At 44.0% G+C, this 24,534-nt stretch overlaps 1 protein-coding gene across 2 annotated transcripts in view; it reads right to left on the bottom strand.

Moving 5' to 3' along the window:
- Positions 1-78: 78 nt before the first annotated feature.
- The window catches only part of SYN3 (synapsin III), a 206,548-nt gene continuing 182,092 nt past the window's right edge, over positions 79-24,534 (bottom strand). For both annotated transcript variants that reach the window (XM_087765028.1, XM_009474158.2), the window contains 6 exons: positions 22,093-22,167; positions 18,590-18,692; positions 12,916-13,050; positions 7,799-7,883; positions 6,004-6,301; positions 79-4,533 (listed from right to left, as the gene is read on the bottom strand). In XM_087765028.1, the coding sequence (XP_087621154.1) occupies positions 4,401-4,533; positions 6,004-6,301; positions 7,799-7,883; positions 12,916-13,050; positions 18,590-18,692; positions 22,093-22,167 (829 nt within the window). In that variant the 3' untranslated portion in view covers positions 79-4,400. The remainder of the gene's footprint in view (positions 4,534-6,003; positions 6,302-7,798; positions 7,884-12,915; positions 13,051-18,589; positions 18,693-22,092; positions 22,168-24,534) is intronic.

Below are 24,534 nucleotides of genomic sequence, written 5' to 3'. Positions count from 1 at the left end.
TCAGAAATGCATACATAATATTCAGATAAGGTTATACAGCTTTAACTGATAAAATAATTTGTAACTTACTCTTTTCACTTTTTTCAAGCTATTTCTGGGACCAATGATCTCTGTGTGTGTGAGATACGTTAGTTTTTTGGCACCAGTGGTACTCACATTACCAGTGCCTTGATGACAGTCATGTTGCTTGCTCTACTACCATGCCCCGTGCTGCTCTGGAGTTGGGCCCTCTCTGCCATGAAGACATCATCATCATCCTCCCACCAGGCTGATGCCACAGGTTCTGTTTATCCTGGATTTTGTCACTTGAATGTTTGTTTTGGAATAAATGAACTTAGCCTTTTTACAGATAACACCACTAAGTGACCTGAAGATACTCCTTCCCTTTCTTCATTGTTCCTTCACATTGTAGTAAAGGTATTGTGAACCAAAGATAAAGGAACCTGACTGTCAAGTTTCCTATAGAGGAGTTCCCTTTATTCATAAAACAGGATATGAAATATAAAGTGAGTATCTCAGGACCAACAGTATAAAGTTAGAAGAGAAAACAGAGGAGATATTTGAAAACTAGCTGCTTATTTTCTTTATTCGCCACCTCCTAAGCGAGGTATGAGTGTCATTGCTGTTTGCAAACCCTATAGAAGAGAAATCGTAAAAGACGAAATGCCTGAAGATGGGCATTTCCTGCCTGTACTGTTCATCTGTATCCAGCACCGTTAGGGTTGCTACTAATGGTCACCTGGAAATAGGGAATTATTGTCCTTGGCTTTTCTATTTATTGTTTTATCTTATTCATGAAACTTAAGCCAACCAGATGAAGTAACTGGGTCATATGCAGGGTGTAAGGTCTTATGTACCTGCCTGTGATTAGTGAAAGAGAAGAAAATACTGCTGCAGTTACTGGAGCAGGACTGCTATTCTTCTAAACCTTATCTGTACACAAGACTTGTAGTTGCGTGGGAACATAAGCGACATTCCTCTTGAAATACCACACCTAGATATTACAAGAAAGTCAAGATGTTTCTCAGTCTGTATCTAAACAGCAACATGTAAATTAATTTTCCAGGTGGTGGATATGAGTGGGTGTCTTAGCTGTGTCCCAGCTCCTTCTTGGGCTGGATCCAAACACACAAATCTATTCATGTTTCCTGGCTTCCATGTGAAGAAAATTAAAGCATGCAGGACAAAAGGGAAGCTCTGACCAGGTGCTCAGTTTTCACAGCTGTGTGAGAAAGATCCCAAGGCATGCTGTGGGGCATGTCTGCCCTGTGATTTAAATGTAACTTCTATTCACCAGCTTCTCTGTTGCCTTCTTACTGCTCCTAACTCCAGCTGTTATATTTAGGTACCTAAATACCTCTTGGGTATACCTTATTTCCCCATTCATAAAATGGAGAATATACCCCTTGTATTCCCTCTCTCTCTTGCTTTGTTACATGGTAGGGATTTTGGAATAGAAACCCCGCATCAAAGGCGATAACCTGAACGTATGATGATGCATTTGTGAATCTCCTGCTAGCCACAACATCTAGTATGTGAGCATCACAGTTGTAGATTGAAGTGTATTGTTGGAACATTTATAGGACACAGTATAGAGGTTCATCATTTTAACTTAGGAAATCAACTCAGTGTTTTCATTAAAGCACTTCTGTGGACAGAAGAGAAGATGGTTTTCAGGAACTATAGGAGTAACCAAGTTAAGCTGAGAGTGCCTGTTGCTTTTACTTGGTTTTGCAAGCTGGACCTAGGAGGAGGGGAGATGCCATTGTGTTTGCTTGTCCCTTGAAAGATGACAGCTGGGAGCTGCAGGCAAATGATGAGATCTGAGTCACTGCTGGGTATCAAGTCAACAGTGCTATCCTCTTCCTGTGGTCTGTTGGAGGACAGCCCTGCTGTGTTCAAATGCAGCATCAGCAAATGATCCAACCATTGTGGTTTCAGTGATGACTTGGGGTCGATTTATGGGGTCATGCCATACTAGTCACTTATTTTTTGTATAGGTTGTGTTGGTAAGAGAGACATAGAAACATGCAGGGGATAGAGCAATTGAGGATTCTGGCAGTAAAATTTTATTTTTGTCTTTGCATCTCTGATGACCATTTACTAGGGAAAGGCATAAACCATGCTGAGGGAAGTGTTATAGAAGCAAATCCTCTCCCACCAGGGTTGTATTACCTCCTCTCCATATAGTGGAGCCTGTTAATCTGCTATTGTTCTTGCCAGTGGGACAGTGCTTGCTCAAGGCCATTTGTCACTCTTTTATTGCTCCTGGAGACTGCAAAACAGCAGGGTCTGTTTTTTTCCTCAGACTATGACATGTATTTATGATGCTACATTGTAAACTGCTTAGCAAACCTGGAAGGACAACATAGAACTGGAGAAAAAAAAAAAAAAAGAAGATAAATCATCAGGGAATAGGGCGGTTCTATAATACTGAACTTGGGGTATAAATCATTGATCCAGATGAGTCTCTCGAGAGCCTTCCAACCTGGAAAAGCTATGCTGTTACTTGCCTGAAAGTGCACAGGTCACAAAAGCCATCGTATGTGTAAAGGCCTGCTCAGGGGTAGGTCATACAAGGTCCAGATGACTGCATTGGATTTAGATGTTCATTACAGGTGCTATGCAGGAAGGAATTGCTTGTTTGGCTTTATTCCCACCAGTGAATCATAAGATCCAAGATGGCAAATGCTGCTGTTGCTTTTGCTGCTTTGGGGATCTCGCTGTTTAAGTGACAGCAAACATCTGTGCCACTGGCTCAAATGTTTTTAACTTACTGACCTCCCTGCCTCCCTGGGCATTCCTCAGTGTCATCAAGGTGAAGTTGCTAAGGGAAGCACAAAGCCAAAAGTCTGGCCTTGAAGCTGTATGCACTGTTTGTGACTGAAGTACTTGACAAAACTTGAAGAAAAGTCAACGGGGACTGGTGCCTGCATTAGGTGTGTGATAAATAGAATGAGCACAGTGCAAGGGGTAGGTTCTCAGCTGGTAGAAATAGCCATAGATACATTGATTTATCCAAGGTGTTTTTTTCAATTGTGAACGTAGCTTGTGTCATTCCTGGTTTTTGCCATGTCCCAGTTCTAGTGTATGTGCCCATACACAGCTTCATTCTGTATTGCAGGCTTAGAGGAAAAGCACACCTGGCAAAGATCCATCTCTGTCTTCTCTGGAAGAATAATTTTTGGGGGTGGTCAGGGAGGACTAATACTGATCATTACCTGCTTGGGGCAATCCCATACATGCCCTCCCATGGCTTGGTGTCTCCAGATGGACCCCAGCTCATCTTATTTGTAAAGGATAGTTTTCGTGTTCTATTGCAGGTTTGTCACCTTGCATTCATTTTGCACTCACCCCAGTGAAGTCAATGGGAGTTCAAGGAGGGAGACAGGATTTCACTCCATCTGTCTGTCCATTCTGTATTATGGAACACTCAGCACACAAGTATGTGCACTTCATCAGCTCTGCTATTAATTAAGCATGTTCCTGGGGGACATACTTAGCCAGATGTGACCAAGTCACCAAAGTGCTTGGAGTTTAGCTGGGTTTTGTCTGGAATTTATGTGAACTCTGGTGTTTCCAGGGGCAGGGGAAGAAGCTGGTTTTTGTGTGGAAGGCCCATTTCTCAGGTTATTTTTGAGCTAAGGCTACAGGGTTAGAACACGACATTTTTCTCTCAGAACTCAGGAATCACGTGCACGTGACATAAATGCAAGGCATGAAACAGAGGCGTTTTATCTGCTATGAGCAGAGTGATCTGGAACAAACCAGCAGTCCGTCTGGATGACCTGCTCATGTGATCTTTGGCGCTTACTGATGTCTGGTACCATATTTAACTTGAACGTAGTTTTGCTCTGAAAAGTGACTTTTTATAAAGTTGGTATCATGAAGTTCCACAGTTCACTGCGTTTTCCATGCTCAAGCATGCTCGCTTTATCAGTCAATGAATACTTACTCCTGACTCTGTCTTTGCACATCTGTTTCTGAAATAAGCCATATATTTCTTTTAGCTCGACCTCAACAAGGATTCAGTAACTGGAAGTTAGCAATTGTATTGACTATATACAAATCAAAATAAAATATAGTTTGCACTGTCATAACTGTGTTGACTCCACAGGGGTTAGCAAGAGTAAAATTTGTTTTACAACTTGGTCAAGATGTGATTCTGGTTATGCACAAAAAACAATGAAATAGTGCCACTTTTATACAGTCACTTTTCAGACCGTTATTATAATATTTTCTTTGTATTAAAACAACTATAGTTTTCTAAATTCCCTTTACCCAGGTTGTAAATTTAGTTGTAAATTGCTGGGTACCGTTGAGCGTATTCCAAGATGACATCAAGTACGCTTGTATGAAGAGTGATGGCTGACAAAAGCACAGATCCAGCTGCAGGGCTGTTAATCGGAAAACAGGCTAGCAAATGATTTCCTCAGGTTGCGGATGGTCTCGGCTTTTGCTTCGTCTTCATTGGCATTTCCCCGCTGAGATGACTCAGATATGCTGAAGCTGTTTGTCAGGGACTGCGATTTGCTGAAATGGAAAACAGTTCAGACTCAGCAGGAGAAGGCGGTAGTTCAAAGCTGGTTACGGATGCTTTGTGTTCCATCACACAGACAAATTCAAGGATAAAAGGAGAGGTAAGCAAGGAGAATCTCCATATGCTAAGACATCCGGGAATGAGGGGAAGGGAGAGGATGGGGCATGGGCAGGTGGCTCCAATATCACAGTCCAGACCAGTAAGTGTTTATGAAAACATCTGACTAAAAACATGCAATTGCCATTTGGTCTAACTGTTGTGAGGAACAGTTAAGTAATTTCACTACTAATACAGAAGAATGGATTCATACTGAGGGTCACCTGTCTCTTATCAGCCGCACCATGAATGGTGGTGCTGTCCATTCAAATGTGAGAGCACAAGGGGTTGGGCAAGTTGGTAGCCATGTCCCCTGCAATGCGTGCTGTTGCCTGCGCTCCCTGGCATGTCTGCTCTGACTGTCAGCTGTGTTACACAGGTCTTTCGGTTGGCCACATTGCTTCTGCTGGGTGTGTATCTGCTAGTGTTTAAGTTCAGATCAGGACTGTGCTTTTGAAGTAAACCTCCCAATTTTCTCCACTTAAAGTACCTGAAATATGTATAGTGTGGAGACTGCGTCCTTAGCACCAACATCTTGATCCTTAAGTCCACTGGTCTTGGTTTGCTTTGCTAATGTAGACATCACTGAAAGCCTGTTCCAGAACATCGCTCCTCTGCTGTCTAGAAACTGTCTTCTCATTCCTAGCCTATATTTTGTTATGGTCTGTTCATACCAGTTTGCTCTTGTGTCAACTTTTTGTCAACACCAACCATTTTTTTGCCAATCTTTCCTGCCATGGTGCCAGTCAGATATGCTCCATGAAGGGTGGCAGCAAAGGCCTCTACCAAAGATCCACAATAATTCAGTGGCGTGCTCTGCTCCAGAAGAGCGTTTAAACATAGGGTCACCATCTGGAGTTTTACATATAGGAGTAGTGCTGCTTCCACTCCCTCCCCCCCCCCCCCCCCCCGCCTTTTTTTGCTACCAATTGCAAAAAATTGCCTCGTAAAGAACCCTGTGTGGCTCCTGCATTCAGGGAATAGTGAAGGAATGACTCTTGTTGAGCTTTCTGGCCGATAATGTGTGGATTACAGCCTGTAAGGAGTACACACCCTGCTGGGATGGTAGTAGCTGTGTTGATATGGCTGGGGTAGAGCACACGATTAACTCTGAGCGCATGAGCAAGAGGAAGGATGTGAAGTCTTAGAGATGCCAAGTGCAACTTGTTCTTCCTGACAACAGTTCAATGATGGCCTGTTACACCCAGGCATATATACCTCTGAAGTCACTCATAGTTGTCCAGGCCTTTGTCCCTGGGGACTACTGCCTGACAACAGGTGGTGTGTTCTTCATGCCAGCTCAGGGTACTTTTTTGACAGCCTTATTCTAATATCTACAGATATTAGCAGTTTAACAGAGCACCTACTTCAGATGCGGGTGTGGGGTGGCTTGCTGCTTGGACGTTTCAGTGGGGCTTGGCTGGCTAGGAGCCCGGCCTTGAGCAGGAGGTCTAGGCTGCTGTGGAGGGAACACGCCTGTCTTGGAAGCCTGGACTGGAGAGGACCCAGTTGCTGATCGGACTTGCTGTGGAGATCCAGGTGACCTTTGCTGCTGAGGTGAAGTGGACTGGGGACTCTGGGGCTGCTGTCCTTGAGGAGAGAGCCGCTGCTGTGGAGGTGCGTTTGTCCGTGGAGGCTGAGATCCCTGAGGCTGGCGTGGTCCACCTGAAGGGACATGTAGACACAAACATGAGGAAGTGCATGTGGTGGACAACAAGCAAGGAGCATCTGTATGGGAGAATGGGTTTTGCTAAGGGACAAGACTATTCAGAGTATCTTCATGCAGAAGGATAAGGGAAAACGTCTTTCATAGGCCTAAAACTGGTGTCATGCCCATGTCTTTAGAGTTGTGGTCCACTTCTCTACTTCCTTCAGCACTAAAGAAGCTCTGCCACTCTCCCCAAAGGGAGACACTTCAATGTGCTGTACTCTTCTGTGTAACTAATATTTCTTATCTTTGGCAAGCACTTCTTGTGTTGGGAAGGAAGGATCACTGGAGAACCAACCCTGCAGGAAATGAAAGCTGAATCTGCTGGTTTGGGTCAGCAGTCTCTTCACGGGCCCAGCAGTTTGATGTGAGACTGTGCACCTGATCACTATCCATATATCTGTTCCAGCATTATCAGCAAGTGGCTTCAGCCATATTGGTAGCAGACTCTCAGAACTGAAGTGGATGTGGAAAATAATTGGATGTGACATGAGAAATTGCTGGCCATGACAGATAACAGTGTGAGAAGCTGACAAAAGTTACAGATAGTGTTGTGAGGGCTGGCTGGATTTCACAGGTGGTCAAGGAGGAGTTAGGTGAGAAAAAACTTCACAGAGAATTGAAAGGGAGTACTGGAGACAGATGGGGAAGTAGTATCCTGCAAGGCCAGCAATTCCTACGTCATCATATCAGTAACAGTGTATAACGTGAAGATTACATAGATGCCTTTGGTACCAGAAATACCAAATTTTGGATACAGAGAAACTGTGACCATTGAGGAAAAAGTAATTAGAGGTGGGTGTTAATTTGGTAGGAGATTGGGGTGGAGAGAGGAAAGGACAAAGGTGGCAAAAAGGAGGGTCTAATTGGTTACGTGAATTGAGTAGTTGGTGTGGTCTGGGTACTCACAGGGGAGCCCTGTGCTTCATCACCTCGGTGTAAATCAGGACAATAAACCAAATCTGTTGTTCTGACCAACCACATAAGTCAAACCTGCTTCTGCTGTCAGGAGGAGCTGGGGGTGTGCTCTTGCTGAGAGGGGAACACCTGTACAGATGGATCAAGGATCCTGGCATCACCACGTTGGTGTCTGTTCCAAGCCTGACAGACAGCACCAGCATCTTCCCATCACTTCTTAATCCCTGTAGCCACTACAGCTTTGTGCAAACACAAATACACTCTGTGCCCAGAATTCTGCTCCAATGCCAGTTCAAGTGGCCTCACATCGCTGAGCCAAGTCCTGCCAGCAGTGTCAACTGGATCTGTATCAGTTTCACTCCACTTTCTGAGCTGCTGTGGAATATGATAGCTGCTGCTTTAACAGCACACTGCATTTGCTGCCTCCTTGTCAGTGAATTCGAACAATGACTGAAACCTTTATCCCGATAGCTTTTATTTCGAAGGAAAACTGATATGTCTCAGTCCACGCTGTCATGGGGCCTGAAGAACTGTACCTTGGGGAGGAGGCCGTGGTTGGGACAGTTGTCCAAGCTGAGGTCCAGTCTGAGATTTCATTGATGCAGGCTGAACTTGTGGAGGCTAGAGGAAAAAAAGCCATTCCAGTTAATACAGAGTCCCCAAAGAGAAACCCTGAGGTAATATAGGAACTGCGGAGTCATGAAGTGTTCCTTAAAAATACACACACACACACACACATGCAGCATCTGGCTGGTAAAATCTCATGGGACTAAGATGGAGAGCTGAGTAATAAATAAAAATAAAAGTTGTTTGCTCACAGGGAATAACAATGAAGTTATAATTTAGAATGTTTTTTAGGCAATCAGGCTGGAGGGGGTCTCTTAGTCCCATCTCCCATTTTGGACAGTTGCCAGCACCAGATGTTCCAAAGGAAGGAGGGATGAACCATGGAAACATCTATGGAGTAATCATCTCTTTACCCTAAGGGTTGTCCTCTTGATTGCTAATAAGCAAGGGCCAGCTTAAACCCTGAAACATGAAGCTAACTATCTGCTCCACAAAATCTTTGCAACAGTTCCAAATATTTTGTTTTGATATTTACACCCAGACCCTTTGAGTCTTGTTCAGCTCTCAGCCTCACTGCTTTTCCCATTTCTTAACTCCATTGTTTTGTTCTGAGTTTTGAGAATAGTTCTCACAACCTGCCCTTGCTAGGCCATTCATTATTTTGCAAACCTTTACTGTCTTCTCTCTCATTCACCTCCTTTCTAAAGCCAAGAGACTGAATCCCTTTGGTCCCTCCATGGGAATGTTTCCAGGCCCCTAATTGTTTTCATCACCCACTTCTCTTTCCCAGCTTTGTGATTCCTTCTGCAGATGCCAGAGGCAGGTCTGCTTACATTATTCCAGATGCAACAGTATTTGGGTTCTCTGTATACATCACCAGCTCGTTTCTCCTGCATCCTAATTTCCTGCTTCTCCCTTGTCAACACAACCATAGGCTGAGCAATGGTTTTCATTAGCCTGTATGTGACAATGTCTTTCTCAAGGGGCATGGCTAGTGCCACTTGCAAGGTCTACAGATTGTTTATGTTCTCCCTCTCTCTACCACCAGCTTAGTTTACCTTTCAGTCTTCCATACAGAATTTCATTTGCTGTTGTGGTGACTTAACATACATAGCTCTGTCAGATGTTCTTCACTGCCATCCCTGGTCCTGACTAATGCAAATAAGTTGGTGCCATCTGTGCTTTCTTCTCTCTCACTGTTTACTCTTTTTGATGGATATTTTTAAAAACAGATTAAGCAACACAGAACTGTTGCACAAAGGGCTGGCCCAAGGTTAACAAAAGTCTGAGTAAGCCTGTTGCACAAAATTGTTTATGAAAGCAGGGGAAGCTGGAGACAGATAGGCTGGTACATGCTGGATTATTTACATGGAGAACACAGTGATAAAGGGGTCTTCAAGGCTCCTGGAAGGTCAGGAGAATGAGCTAAGTGATTTGGGAAATGGGAAGAAATGTTCATAGTTGGAAGCATTGAAACGAGTTTCAACTGACTAACATTAATGTGATGAGGTTGTCAGCCCATCTTTTATACTGTTTTTCTGGGACTTGCCAAATGGACAGGGAGGAAAACCTGGGAATTTTCCATTTGTGGCTTCTAGTCTTATGTAGCTTGGGACACTAAACCTTCCCTTGGTGTTGGTGAAAATTTACTGTCCTAATGCTGTGAGACATCCTGAGTAGACCAGCCGAAGAAAGGGAATCGGATCTCATATTCACCACTATGGCTTTTGCCTACAACCAACCCAAGGCTTCTCAGAGATGAAGGCAAAACAGGATCTTGAGGCTCAGAGATGAAGGGGTGAGGGCCAGCCCAAGGTCTTCTGCCTTTGGAAGGGAAACAGTGACAGGAAGGGATGGAGGTGGGGCAGAGAGGTGAGGTGCGGAGAGAACTGCAGCTGTAACCATGAAACCAGAGTTCCTGTTGTAGCCATGAAAAAAATGTTTTCATTAACATTTTATCCTGTCCTGGGTTCAACTAACCCAATTATCAACATGACCAGGCTTGGTATTCTTTACGTATCCCCTCTGCTAACTACAAGAATTAGAATCTTTCATATCTATGCTTTATTGGATGCCAGCTTCTGCTCCACAATGAAACTTTGCCTTTTAGCCCCTCCCTGCTTGCTTTCTTTAATAGTACTTGTCTGTTACCTTGCCTAAGGCGTTTTGACAGTCTAGCTGCACTATTTTGACTGATTGCCTGTTATCTACCACTTTATGAAAGAATTCTAAAATAAATGATGGGAAAAGAATCAAAAGGAAATTAATGGGACATTTTTCTTTGCAAAAAAAATATGTGGTGGATAGTCTTAAGCCATGGTTCTGTTGTTTTATTAGTCTTCTGTATTATTCTTTAAATTATTGTCTGAGATAATTCATAAGGTCCATAACCCTTACAACTTTTTAAACACATATTTTGTATTTGTTGTACACCAATCCTCTGGAGCAAAAACTGTTTCTAATGAAATTGCACATTTTTTCTTGGCAGCTTAGTCACTTCCTAAATTCAGTTCATTGGATGTAGCCACCTGGGTCCCGAGGCTTAATAATTTTTTAAAGTATCAGTCAACACTGATTTAATCACTGTTTTTGCTCTCACTCCTGTCTTTCTTATCAGGAAAAACTATACCTAGTTTAAAAAGTTCCCCACTTTCAGCAATTAAATTTACTAGAGTCACAACAGCATCCCTGTTGTCTTCCTTTTCTCCCTTAACTTTGGATGATCCATAGAGCCCACCAATTGTTTGGTAGGGTTCCATCTTTTGATGAACTCAAAGAATTTGTTTCATTCTTCCCTTTATCTGTTCTTCAAAATCAATTTCTATCCCTTTTATGTTTCCTTTTATTACTTGCGTGGTGGTGCATAAAGGACTTCTTACATGTCAGATTTCCAAATTGGGAAGATTTTTTTTTCCAATATGTCTTGAATGTCCTCTGTCACTTTACCACTTAACTCTAGAAGTTTATTTCTTGCATTCCTGGTTCAGAAGCAGATCAGAAATGTATATATGCATTCTGGAAAACAATGGTCTCTCAAATAATGTCCATACAGCTTTACTTTTAATGCTAGGGAATCGATTAATTTTCTCATTTTATTAAAATCACCTTTTCTAACTGTGTCATACTGTTACTTTTTGATATCACATCTGTCCCTTGGACATCAAACCTAATAGTATATATTAACTTTCTGAATTTGTACCTGGGTGTTTCTTAAGGCTAGGTCAAGGTGTTTTTTCCTATTGCACTTGGATTTTGCAGCTCTAGGAAGCAGACATCTACAGAGATGGGGAACTCTCTCTGAATTGCTGTCCCACTGTGCTATTTGACTTGCTTCTTGATAGCTGTAGTCTCACATTATTATGACTTGTTGCTTCTTCCACCTCTGTCAATGCTGTGCACTCAGTTTCATAATTTCTCAGTTTTTCCTGATCCAGAGACTAGTATGGACAGCTCCAGTAATATGTATAGATATCCTATGCATACCCATAGGATATCCAAGGATTTATATTTCTATGTATTCAGTACTGCTGTCCTTCTATTCAGAATTGTTATTTTTCTTTCTTCTGTGAAGTCCTTGCCTGTAGATCTAGTTCTGCATCTTACCAGCCTCTGCATGTAGTTACTTCTCTCTGCACACCTGTAACCAGGTGTTATAGCATTATGTTAATAACTGCAGCTTGTGCGGTTTCTGCAGTTTGTTGTACCAAGATCTTTCTCTATAGCAAAACACGCTAGTTAACATGTTTGTGGTTTTAATTTTCTTGATTTTGTATACAGATATTTGTAGGTTGTATTCTTGATGAAGACCCTTTTCTTATTTAACTTTTCTATTTGACACCCTATCGCTCCAAGACAATTTATTTTGTTCTTATTTTGGCCCTATTTTAAGTCTGTTGTAATCCAATCCAATCCTGTACCAGTGTATTACAGAGACAACAGATGCATCCGTCCATGTTCTCAGTTTCTGTTGGCTTCCCCTTTGTTCTTAGTTTACACACTCTCTATCTTGGTTATTTCAGATGGCAGTTGTTGATTTCACTTTGGCCAGAGTAAATCCTGTCCCTTCTGTATCGCTTTCCCTGCCTCAAAGCATTTTTAGTGTCTATTAAATGTTTACGCCCTCACTCTAGCTAAAACTTGGTTTGGAGTTACCCTGAATACCCTTCATGCTGGGGGCCTGGTTTAGCAGGAGTGGACTGTCATATGACAAAGCCAGAGAACCATAAAGTCCTTTTTCCCATTTTTTGTCTCAAGTGGAAATGGAAACTGTTCCAGTGCGTTGCAGTCAGTATTATCCCTCAGCCTGTTTACTCTCCTGTCCTTTCTTCTGTACAGATTTGTTGTACTCAAACCTTCATGCTTTACTCCCTGCTAGATACTGAAAAAGGCGTAGCACATACACCTGGAGGCACAGATTATACTCTGGTGTGTTTCATTTATACAGAACTGCCACTGGGAAATGTGGTGCTAAGATTAGATGCATTTGATAGTCAAAAGGAATGTACAGGAGAAGCACTAAGGGGTCAGTTTAAATGCAAAAATGACAGGTTCTTATATGAATTGAGCATTAGTCAAGCCTCCTCCTGATGAAGGGGGTGAAGGGCATCTCCAAAGAAGAAAGGCTGCAGTAAGGAATGGAACAACTTTTGCTGAAGATTCCCACTTTCCGTTCTGGGAAACACAGATTTTCATCAGGGATGCAAGAATCGGAATGAAACCTATCCTGAGAGATGGTGTTAGATGGAGATGAAGTCAGGCATTACAAGCACCTCTAAAAATGGCTGTCTTCAATATGAACTTATGAATTTAACAAGCCAGAATGTCTAGATGCATGGACGACACTACTGGTGTGATGCCACAGTTACATGGAAGGAGAGGAAGGGACAGAGAGGGTTTTCTTAGGGGCACCCACTGCAAAGAGTCTATGAGAGACTTCTTAGGAGGAGCAGGAGTCAATCTATCCAATATACTCCCATATGGGACTGTTCAGCTCTCTGAGATGTCTGACTGCCTGACACCCACAGGGAGGAGACAGAGAAAAAGTTCAGGAAAACAACTTGGCCATAAGGTCTCGATTTGCTCATACCCAAGGCCTCAGCGGTGACGGTGTAGATCCAGCAGTGATGACAAGCTGAGTCATTTTGGAAATAACCAGATCGGCTATAAGCTGTCTGTCCTCTTCCACATGCTCCCCAATCAGGGGCATCGAGCTGTCCATCACCTACCACAGGAGGGAAAAACAACAGTTAGTAAGGAGGTTTCCTGGCAGCAGGTGCCTGTTTCAGCTCACCTCTCACACTAACATGCTTTGTGTCTCAGCATCCTTGTCAACACCTCTAGTCGCCGCTCCCCTCCATGCTGAAACATGCTTGACTTTCCTAGGTGTGGGATTTCACTTAGGTTTTTTTGGAAATGGCATGTACTTCCCCCCACTCCCCATCTTCCTTCCTTTCACAACTTGGAAGCCAAGCCAAGCCAAGCAGTCTGGTGGCTGAAGGCTTTCTAAATCAACTAAACACAAGCTTGCTTCTTCACATGTCCTGAGGAGATGCCTTGATGGATGAGGTCTCTCTGGCATTGTCCCACAGCACTTGGGGGTGACATTGCAGCAGAAAGGCCCACAGGAGAAGGGAAACAACATGTACCGAAGCCTGAGGAGATGAGAGCAACAGGGACTGGAGGAAACCAGGAAATATTTTGGGATTAATCAATGCAAAGCACTGCACCCTGAGAGGGGAAATAAACACCACAGATGTGTAATGAATTGGATGTCACCAAAGCAACAGCACCCAATGCAGGAAAGTAAACTTATTCTCTGCTTGTCTTCTTGATAACGTTGTGATACGACTGCTTCCCAAGCAAGTACTACAACTGTGCTGGGGAAAGCTGGGAAGCAAGACTGTGGCGATGGGGGAAAGGGAACTGTCAAAGGGTCTTTGAGGTAAGAAATGGTCTGACAACAACAACAATAATAATGAAAACACAGCAGACCCTCAGCTGTATAGCAGCCCTAAACATAATTTTCAACAGTTCATCATAAATCAAGTGCTTTGCAAACATTAGCTAAATCCCACAGGAAGAACTGTGCTATGATGAAGTTAAGATTCAGCTGGGGTAAATATAATTGTACCAAAATGTCAGGGTTGGAAGAGTGTATTTTATTTTGCTTTTATTTTTAAGCCAAACATTAAAAACCCTGGAAAGGCAGATTTGAAGGTTGCATTGCTCAAGAAAGGCACTGACTCATGCTCAGATAACAATCGGAAGTGCACTCCACCCTGGCAAGGCTGCAAGAGTCCACTCTTGGGGTGAAATGGAAAGTTTTGCACCCTTTTTTTTAGATTTAAAGTAGGGGAAATCAGTGAAGTGAGTTAATCGAGTTTGTATTCTAGTCTTTTCTTGTAGAATAACTATTAATTTGGATTCATTTCTATAGGTGTCTCATATGAACGCTAGAGAAGCTGCCTGGGAGGTTTTAACTGGGGTTTGCATGAAGAGTGAGTTGGTGTTTATATCCATGGCCTACTTGACCCAGGGAGTCAGGAGGTTAGAAAATTAGATGGCAGAGCTCAGCTAAATACACAAAGTGGCTTTTCATTCCACTATCCACTTCGCTGTTTCTCTGTTAAAAAATGAGGTGGGGAAAGGAGATGTTTCTGAGCAGTGTCAGGGAACGGCCAGTTCGCGCCTGTGTCTCACTAGCCAGGGGCTCCTGGGGGCCCTCCAGCAGGTTCCTGTGCAGATTTTCCTCCCCTCCACTCCCACCGTAAAAGCATTCCCGTTTCATTTGGTAATTCCAATTCATGTGTGAGAAAAGAGGTCCCCGCTCCCTGCAACGCCCCGTGCGAGGGACCTGTCTGACCACTAGATGATGCCATTACTCTGCTAACAGCCTGGCCAGCGAAGCCTAGCTCCTGACTCCCTAACCCTCCCTGCGAGTCACTCGGATACAGCTCTGGTCAAAACACCCCGAACCCCTCATTTCCCCACCTTAAGAACTGCTTTTCACTATTTCTGTGGCAGTAGTGGCTGGAGAGGAAGGGGAAGATGCTGTTTTATAAAACAAAGGCACCGGGGGAATGAACCCTGGAGCAGGTCCACCTGAACCAGTGAAGGTGCACCAGGGATGAGGGTATCTGCTCTCCTGCTGTGTCGTGTTTGGCAGGGGAACGTGAGCTGTGGGAGACTGCAAATACGGGAATGAACAATCACATGTATAAGGGAAGGCCTTTGAAAATGGCAGTGATTTCTGTGGGCAAAACAACACAGCTGGTTGCCACTGAACTGAAAAGGAGCATGAGATGTCACCTTGTCTGTCCTCTGGGAAATGGGAATTGCTATGGAACTGGGCAGATATGAATGCTAATGCTGAAATAAATCAAACAGCTGGAAGGACTATGTGAATCACAGACAGATTGCACTCATCTCTTCCTGGGGAGATCACAGAACAGCTGGGCAAGACAAGAAGACGTTGACACATATGGACCCGGCCTTTGTAGCTGCCCAAGGTCAATGGCTGCTCCTGATGCAGCTGCTGTTGCCTGATAAGGTGTGCGAGGGGAGAGCGGAAAGCGGCCGGGCAGAGAAGAGACTTAGGAAAAAACCCCATCCCACTCCTCCCCCTGCGCCTATCTGACGCTGAAGCCTGAAGGCTGGACTTGTTATTCCATGCTCTGATGTGCAAGAGTGGGGTGTTAGGTGATTTTTAGGGAAGGAAGGAAGGAAGCAGATGATTAGACATATCAAAAGAAATGATATGGCAGTGCTGAAGGGATGGGCAGGGCTTCTTGCAGGGCAGCGAGGAGCATGTCTAGTAACACAGCTTAGCTGCATGGCAGGTAGGGCTTAGCTGATCCAGGAGGAAGAATAAATCCCATGGATCATTTTACTTGCCCTCCATTCACTCCATATTTGTCAGCATAGCAGAGATGTGGAAAAGGGTTAGATTACCGAAAAAGGGGAGGGGGAGGGGGATTATTAAACCATAGATGCTGCTGAGCTCTTTTGAGAATCTGGCTGCTAACAGTGGTACCAAACTTGCGCTATTTTGAGGATCTGACCTTCTGGTCAAGTGCTGACTACTCATGCTGAATATCCCCTTAGAGTGACAAAGTTCTTTAAAGCAGAGGAAAAAGAAGTACCAGCATTTACTGTTAAATTCACAGCTTTTTTAATAGAATGAAACTTTGAAGAAATCTATTGATTTTTCTTCAAAGTTTTCAATATGAGCCATGAAAATGGTGCTTAAGCGTGCTAGTGCTTTGAAGGGCAGAAACGTACTAGGTTCTGCTGTTTGCCATGGAAAAAGAAAAGGTGAAGTTCAAGTAACAGCAAATACCATGGGTGCAAGATTGCTCTCGTGCTGTTCTGATAACTCATCTGTCTTAATCTGATTCTGTTTGCAACAAACCACTGTGATAAATCTCAGTTCATAGAACTGCCCATCACTACCTCTGCAAATCTTTCCTAGAGAACTGCTTTGCACTGTGAAAATTAATTACTGCCTGCAATTGCATTGTGCAAATTCCTTATTTGTTCAGCCCATTTAGGCGTGCTTTGTTGTAAAATGTCACAGCACACTGTTCCTTCTCACCAAGAAAAATACAACTGTCGCACTGTCAAATAACTTTTTTCTCCCACTATCAAAAGAAAAAAGCAAAATAAAGGATCGGTTTCAGACCAAGAAAAGTACCCCAGGAAGTAGGCTGGAGGCAATTAATTACTTGTCAGCATCTCCCTCAGATCTGCATAAAGTAGAAAAGGTGCTTGTTTGGCTTTGTTCTGCTCTTTGTATTGCACTACTCTACTCCTTTCCCGACAATGTCCATCAGCCTGGCATCTGAATGCCTGCTAGATGTTGGGATAATTCAGCATGACCCATCTGAAGCTGATGTGTTTCTTCTGATTTGTATCATATTAGATCCATTGCTTTTTACCTTGGTCTCAGAGTGGAGTACTAGTGTGCATTTCTCTCTGTGTGTGCAAGCTGATGATGGCTGTTAGCGTATGGATGTGCTTTTCATCCAGTCAGTCACACACAGGGGCAGATGTGAAAACCCAGAGGTATACCCAGACAGACGCATATAATCCTTAAGCACAGAATTAGCCATGTGTGCACGTACGTAGGCTTTTATGCAAGAATAGATGCAGAGATATGAAATCCATGTCTTACATCTAACCATGTATGGACACAGTCCAAATGTCCTTACAGTCGTCTCTAGCAAGACTGCTTTCTTGCCCTTCCTTTCTCAGCTACACGTCCATAGAGATATAAAAGTGCATGGCAGGGAGACAGCCTGCTCTGGGGGATGCTCCTCTAGGTGCTGATGAATTGCATACAGAAGCAGACCCATCAGCTGTGGCCCCATCACTTCAGGAAAGACAGAGGCTCACCAGCATTTGGTTGCTGGCAGCCTGCTTATATCACATGGCCTTTGACAGGTCACTCCTCCCCGGAGAGCAGATATATAATGCAGGAATGTGCAGTCGCTGGAGGGCTCATGTGGTTCTCATCAGCATCCCAACCCTCAGCGGGTGGGACTGCTCTCCCACACATAGCTTTCCAGTGTGTCAGCACCCCTGCATGAAGCCATAGGCTGGCTCTGCTCATCTTCCTCGGCCGGCCTGTGTCGGTGGAGTTTACAGCAGGTCAGATGCTGTGCCTCTTTGAGTCACATAGTGACAGAGGCACTTGCTTACTTGCCAGATCTTCTCTCCCCCAGAGCGTCTCTTAAGTTTCCACTTTGATTTTCTGACCAGCTTTTCCTTCTTTGCCCTGTTAGGATGACCTGAGTGTGCTATCCACCCCACTCCCACGTCTGCCTCCTGGCCTGGCAAGGAGCACATTGAACTTTAGCCCTCAGATCCACAGTCTGTCCAACTCTGAACACAAAAGTTTGTAGTCCACACTGCCCATAGTAACTCTGTGGTGCTTTGTCTTGCTGGTCTGTTATTGTACTGAATGCTGTCCGGGCAAAAGATTTTAGAAAATACACCTATTTTTTAAATTAAATTGTTCCTGCTACTTATGGACCTTTTTGCTACACTCTCACCATTTATTTTGCTCTTTTAAATTAGATGCAGCTAGGATTTTTATTATTGAGGTTCCCTTTAAAGTGATTGGAGAACAACAGGTTCATTCACAGAGAAACTGAGATTTTTAATGGACTGAGTCACCTGCTGGACCTCTGTGTGGGTAATGGGAGGAGGTTAACATGACTAATGCGCTAGCATTGTCTGGCACCTGAATTCAGGTTGGGCTTAATGTGGGCACATTTGTTCATGGTGCTGTTGATCCCTACTAGCAGCCAAGGAAGGATGGTATTGGGGCACAGGTACACTGAGACACACCAAACTTTGGATGCTGCCAGCAACACTTGCAGGCTGTTAGGTGCTCGATAAGAAGGCAGCTTCATATCTGTCCCATGCTGGTAAGGTTCTGCACTGTGAAGATCTATCAGCCGGAAAGCTGGGGTGGCCAAGCAGTCTGTCCATTTCCTTTCGCAGTCCACATTGAGAAATGAATACACTTCACCCCTGACACCTTGCTACATACCTGCCAGTTTAGCTGGGACTAAATCAGTTTCTTGCATATCAGTGGGCCACAGCTTGGAGGAAAGAGGTGGGCACTGAGGAGCAGTGACTGTTGGACCATGCACACAGGGGTAAGCGAGCACATTGGTGCATGTGAACACCGAGGGAGCGTGTTTGCAGATACACTTCCCAAAGGAGACTTGCATTCAGGTTCCCCATGCTCTCACCTCAATAATATAGTCTTTTCCATCTTTGCTGTGGACAGCTTTGACAGCGCAGATGTCAAGACCTCCAAACATTTCCGCGCAGGCGTCTGCCCAGAGTCTGTACCTGCAGAAACCACAGAGGCATGGCCTAGGATTAGCTGTCATTGGAGTCCAGCAAATACAGCCACTCATCCTGCGGCCCGTAGGAGCACAAATCAGTTCTGGAGCCCTTTTTTATCACAAGGCGTACTTCATATGCTTTGCTGTGTCATTGCCTCCCTCTCTTGCACAGGAGATGGAGCAAAAAAAGAATCTTTCCTGAAGTTTCCCTTCATTTCAGACTGTTTCAATCCTGCCCTCAAAGCCACCTTAAAACGTTTCTTTCACTCCTCAGTATTTACATCAGATCACCAGTTGGTTGTCATTTAGCCAAGCTATAAATATTTAGCTCATTTAATCTCCCAGTACTGTTGGCCCCTTAACGTTTGTATTGGCTTTGCCTGAAAGCCCTCCATTATGCAGGCAGCTTTCTCCTGATAAGATGTCCTGCACGTTGGGGCTGGAATAGGATCGGAAAGTGAGTGCAGAATTTAGCAGGGAGTAGCCACCCCCTCCCTGATCTGTAACCCAGTGGCTCCTGCTTTTTACAATTTACTCTTTCAATTTCATCCTTTTACAGTCTCCTCCCTCCACTCTATCCCCTGGGTGTTGCTCCTAGCCAGGCGGTCCCATCACATGGACCAGGCACTGCTTTGTCAGAGGGAGAGCTACAGGCTGTATCCCTTTTCTTTAGCTGTCCCAGAATGGGAACGCGAGCTGGTATGAACAGGGGCCAGGCCTGGCGGGTGCCCCCTTAGCTATCCTGGTGTCAGAGGAGGAGAGAGAATGACAAGAGGCGTATTATGGTGGGACCGCATCCCCCCGCTGTGGAAATGAGGAGGGAATGAGGCGGCCTGGTTTTATTTCCTGTGCAGCTGCACCACAGTCCCGACCATTTAAATAAAAATAATAATCTCAGAACAGCAGATCTGTAAGCAGGACTATGACAAGATGTGGGGAGGGGAGGGAAGGCCGCAGTCTCATGAAAACACTGACATTTTGCAGACCCTGCAGGGACTGGGAAAAGAGCTGTTCTGGCCAAAGGACAAGTTTATGTCCTTGAAGCCAGCCAGAGTCCCCATAGCTTGACAGTATAATGATCAACTTGTGTGAACACAATGTCTGTGGGAAGAAGCAAGAGTATGGCTTATATGACTACCAGTGCTCTCTTATCCCTAATGAGGAGACCGAGCACGTTCACCCCTGCCCCCCTGAGGAAGAGAGCGCCTGAGGATGAGTCAGTAGCATAAGGAGGAGGAGAACTGTGGACCCTGTGAGCCAGGCAGGAGGCACTGCCAGCCCCCCTCCTGCACTGCTGTGGTCCCACACCCAAGGGCACCATCATGGGAACCACCTCTCCTCCTGAGGGACATCTCTAGGTGTCTGGGTTCAGCAGCCAGGCTCAGGGAATTGTTGCCACTGCCAGAGACACCAATAGCTACATGTCTTCAATGTTGGTGGCACTGGGAAGCATCAGGACTGCTGGGGTGGAATAGCAGTGTTATGGGACAGAAGAGCGTATTTATGCATATGCATCAGGGGTACCATTTGCAGAGGATTTACTGCCAGTTTGCCTAGTATTACCTGAACATGTCAATCCTTTGGGCTACTGTTCAGTACAGTAGGTACTTCAGGTTGCTCCTACTCATCAGAGCATTTCAGCACACTCCTGGCTTGTTGCATGCATTGATGACTCACAGATTTCAATGGGATTTGTTGCATTTGTAGCTGGATAAGGCTAGAGTGGTGAATTGTGGTACTACATCTATAAAATGAACCTTCAAAATGCAGCATGACAGGCTGGCAGGAATCTGGGTTTTAGTCGTACAACACTGCAATGCGGGAAAGTCTACCCTTTGTCTCTCTGGCTTCAGCTGTGTTATAAACAGTCAGGATGCATAATAATGTCCAGTTCCCACAATCCTATTAGGGTCTTGCAGAGTCACCTTCAGCATCTGATCTGGGGCTTGGCTTGGTTTCCCTGTTTCACAGAACTAAAGGTGCAGAAGGGACCTTAGATGATCACTTACACAGTTCTTGTACCCCAAAGAGGAGACATTTTTCTAATCTGGTCTGAAAGAGGACAGAGATTCCCCATCTCCTCCAGGCAATCCATTTCTGTGCTATGCTATCCTTACTGTTAGGAAATATAGGAAATGTTCAAACTAACCTTTTCTGCTGTAATTTAAGCCCATTATTTCTTATAGTATTGTAATAGTAATATAACGAGTGAGTAATGCCCTATTAGCAGCCTTTTATATATTTGAAGAGCTTGTGCCCTTTAAGTTTTTTCATCTTTAGGATGAAGTGGTGTTCAGCTTGTGGACAGCTTCTTCCAGCTCTGTGACAGCTAATGAAGGAAAGCAAACCTCTGCACTGCAGGCATAGATTCATTGTGCATGAGTCTACACCTCTACTGGAAAAATATCCGTGGTCTGCTAACTGAAAAAGGAGGCAAATTACATAAGCAATTGCTGCATTCTTTTCTCATAGGATGATTATGTTTTATCCTCTGAGCATTCCCTTTATTGTCCTTTGGGCTCTCTCCAGTTCATTGCTATCTTTCTTCAAATGTGGTGCCCAAACCTGGACAGAGTCAGAATTAAACATGATCCTGACAAATTGGGGGTATAATCTGAAAAAACCTTACATTCACCAGGGATGAGTGCCTATACATAATCTAGGGATTCTATAAATCTACAAATAATCTACTTAAAGAAATAGGATGGAGAACAAGTGACTTGACAGCAGTTCTGCAGAATAGGGTTTGGGAGTTACAGCAAAGCATGTTGCCATGAGTCAACAATATGTCATGCACTGAGAATATTAGCAAATATCACAGTGATTTGAATATATGGAAGTACCACCTGCAAATTTTAGTCTGTAAGACGCATGATTCCTTCTGTTCTGTTCAGCAGTGAGAACACCTTCACTTAAACACTGTCCACTTTTGGGAGACTAATGCAAAAAAGCACTTTCAACACTTCAGCTGACAGATTTTTCCTTCTGTTGAGCAGAAGAAAAACACTTTTCTGTGCCTGCCTCTCATTAGTAATGTACTTAGAATAACTTCTTGTTACTTCTTGTTTTGTGCTGTGACCTTTCTGATTTTATCCCTACATGTTTGTGCTCATGTGCTTGACCTTAGTATGCCAGTCTTGTTTCCTGTGGCTACATTCACTGAAGATCTAATGATTTAGCAATGTTGATCTCTACCTGTACTTCCAGTCTGTTCTCCAAAATAGGACAGTTTGCCTTTGTGCCCTTAGTATTTTTTTAAGGAAACACTTGGTCTTTTAAACTTCTTTATCCAGCGTCCCAGGAGACCTCACTTACCAGTTCTCTCAATTAACTGAAGTCTGAAATACAATTCCTCCCTTCTAACCCAAGAATAGCTAATACTGTCTTGAAACCCTCTTCCTTACCTCTCTGTCATTGCAATCTGTTCTAGCATCGCAGAACCCGTGTTTGCCTTCCAGTTTCCAGAGATGGACGTCCTCCTAGGAAAACAAACCAAAAACATAACCTGAACATGAAAATACACTCCTGCCCCATCCTCCCTCATACTGTAGTCCTCATTCTTGACTCAGTGCTTGTACAGGAGGGGATGAGGCGAGGTTCTTCCTCACAGAAGCCTTTCCAAATCCTGCCTCAACAACACTCCATACAGGATATGTTGTTCAGACTCATGAAAGACTGAATGAGGAGTTAGACAGGGAAACCTCCAAGGAATCTTGAGCACACATCAAGCTCTGTGAGTACTTTCTTTCTTTCTTTATATATAAGTCCCAGGAGACCTGAAATGTCTGTAGAAGATCTCTGGGATAATCACCCTTGTGTTCTCAATCCTCCATCTGTGGAAGAGCAACTGCTAAACATCTGCCTGAGCAGCTTCACAAATGTCAGCCATGACATTGTGGGTCTCCCTAACTTTGACTTCAATTGTGCTGGAGTCATAGAAAATATGATTATACCTTCTTTTCACTCACTTTTCATTGACCTGTCTGTGGCTCACAGTATCCGGACTTGGAGAATTTATAACTGCAAAATGGTTGGAGTCTCGTTAGCTGCAACTGATGGTTAATTTCCAGAAAAGGTACTGTTGCTGGCAAATCCTGGGTTTCATCATCGTCCATCAAGGGGTGAAAAAATTTCCTTTTCTTGACCTTAGGCACAGGGCAGACCTTGGACAGCCTGCTGCAACAATATTGCACAGATAACCCTGGCATAGTGTACAAGCTAGGACAAGTCAACAAGCTGACAGGATATATCCAGGGAGCATCTCCACATTGAAGGAGATTTAGGTAGAGATTTAGGAGGGGAGTATGAGGTGTGATCGAGCACTTCAACATGAGGTTGTGGGAACCCTCCATGCCAGTTCTCTCACCTTTTCAGCATGATGTGGAAAAGAGACTCTGAACTTGCAAAACTACGTGGAGCAGTGGTAATACTGATGTCCTGCTAGACTGTAAAACTGGATCATTATAGTTGACTACCTAAGGTTCCCCTTCACTCTGGTGAGGGACAGCCTGGTGTCCTTTTTCCATTTCTCTTCTAAAGTGGTATGTATAGTTGCTGTGAAATTTAAATGGTCTTTGTAGCCCATATTTAAAGGAGTGGAAGGGGGGCCAAAGGAACATGATTACTGTGTTGAGTAACTGTGTTTCCATATAGTTGACTCTTGTTCTTTGTTCCCTTCATGCAATGTCCATCTTCCTGCCCTACTTTCTAAGCAAAGGTATGGATTCCTCCTCAAGCTTTGATTGTTATGAGCCCTTTGATGGCCTGTAAGGTCAGTATTCAACCCTCAGCCTCTTTTTTTTCTTTTGACATGGGATTCTTAGGATTATGTTTTTCAGTTCTGCAATGGGAAGAACCATTCTTTATTAACATCTAGGTTCAGAAAATTGTCCTGCAGTGGCAGATGGTATCAAAAATCCCATTAGTACTGATGAGAACTCCTGGAGTCTGATTGGTGACAAGATGATTGTATATCAGTGTTTAGAAAATGTACCTGGCATACCAAATGTAAGCAGCTGTGTCGTGCCTAAGAAAACCAAGCCACAGCTATGCAGTTTTGCAAGGACATTTGATGTGGGAAAGCTCCCAAAATAAGAACTCTGCTTTGGCTATTGGGCTGATTGGTTTGACTTGTTTATACCTACCCATCTCCAGCCAATATTGGGCATAAGATGTAAAATATTTGTCTCAGCTGTATCCCTAACTTTCCTGTTAGGGAACTTCCCTGTTTTTAAATGGAAAAGCTTCATTTGAAGCCCTCCTGACCAGTCACCAAATTCCTACACCACAGCCTTTGTCAAGATCACTCTTCCAAGCATGTCTGAGCAGTTCAGGTGTCAAGTGTGCCACCAAATTCTTCTTTTTTTTTTTCTTTCCCTTTTCATCTTCAACCTGAGGTGGAAAAGGAGACTGAAAACACAGATCTTTCCCTAAGAATGCCCTGCCTCAAACACCATTTCTCTCAGGGACTCAAAGTCAAAGTGCTTCCAATCATCCTAAACATCAGGGGGTGCATCAGTGTATGGTCAGCATCTTAAAGGAAAGGACCCCAAGGTTTTAGAGATCAGTAAATTAAGCCGATTTGCGTCCGACACAACTTTGGCATTGCTTAGGGTAAGTGGATAGACTAGCAGATCATGGGCTGTTGGCACCCTATATTCACCATCTCCCAGGCCATTTCAGTCTAAAAGTACCTGTAGTTTACACACAGTTGAAGTTGTAGGCCCTGCAAAGCATATTGAATGACATTTGAGGTGACAAAATCAGAAGTCACACTCATGAAACTAGAAAGGAAAGGATATTACCCTCTTACTAAGAGCTGATGGCAAGGAATATCCCACCCCTGA

This window comes from Nipponia nippon, unplaced genomic scaffold (genome assembly GCF_047370975.1).
Source record: "Nipponia nippon isolate SJK-2023a ecotype South Korea unplaced genomic scaffold, ASM4737097v1 scaffold_3, whole genome shotgun sequence".
NCBI lineage: Eukaryota > Metazoa > Chordata > Aves > Pelecaniformes > Threskiornithidae > Nipponia > Nipponia nippon.
Note: the sequence above shows the minus strand (reverse complement) of the source record. Positions and strands in the feature narration are given on the sequence as shown.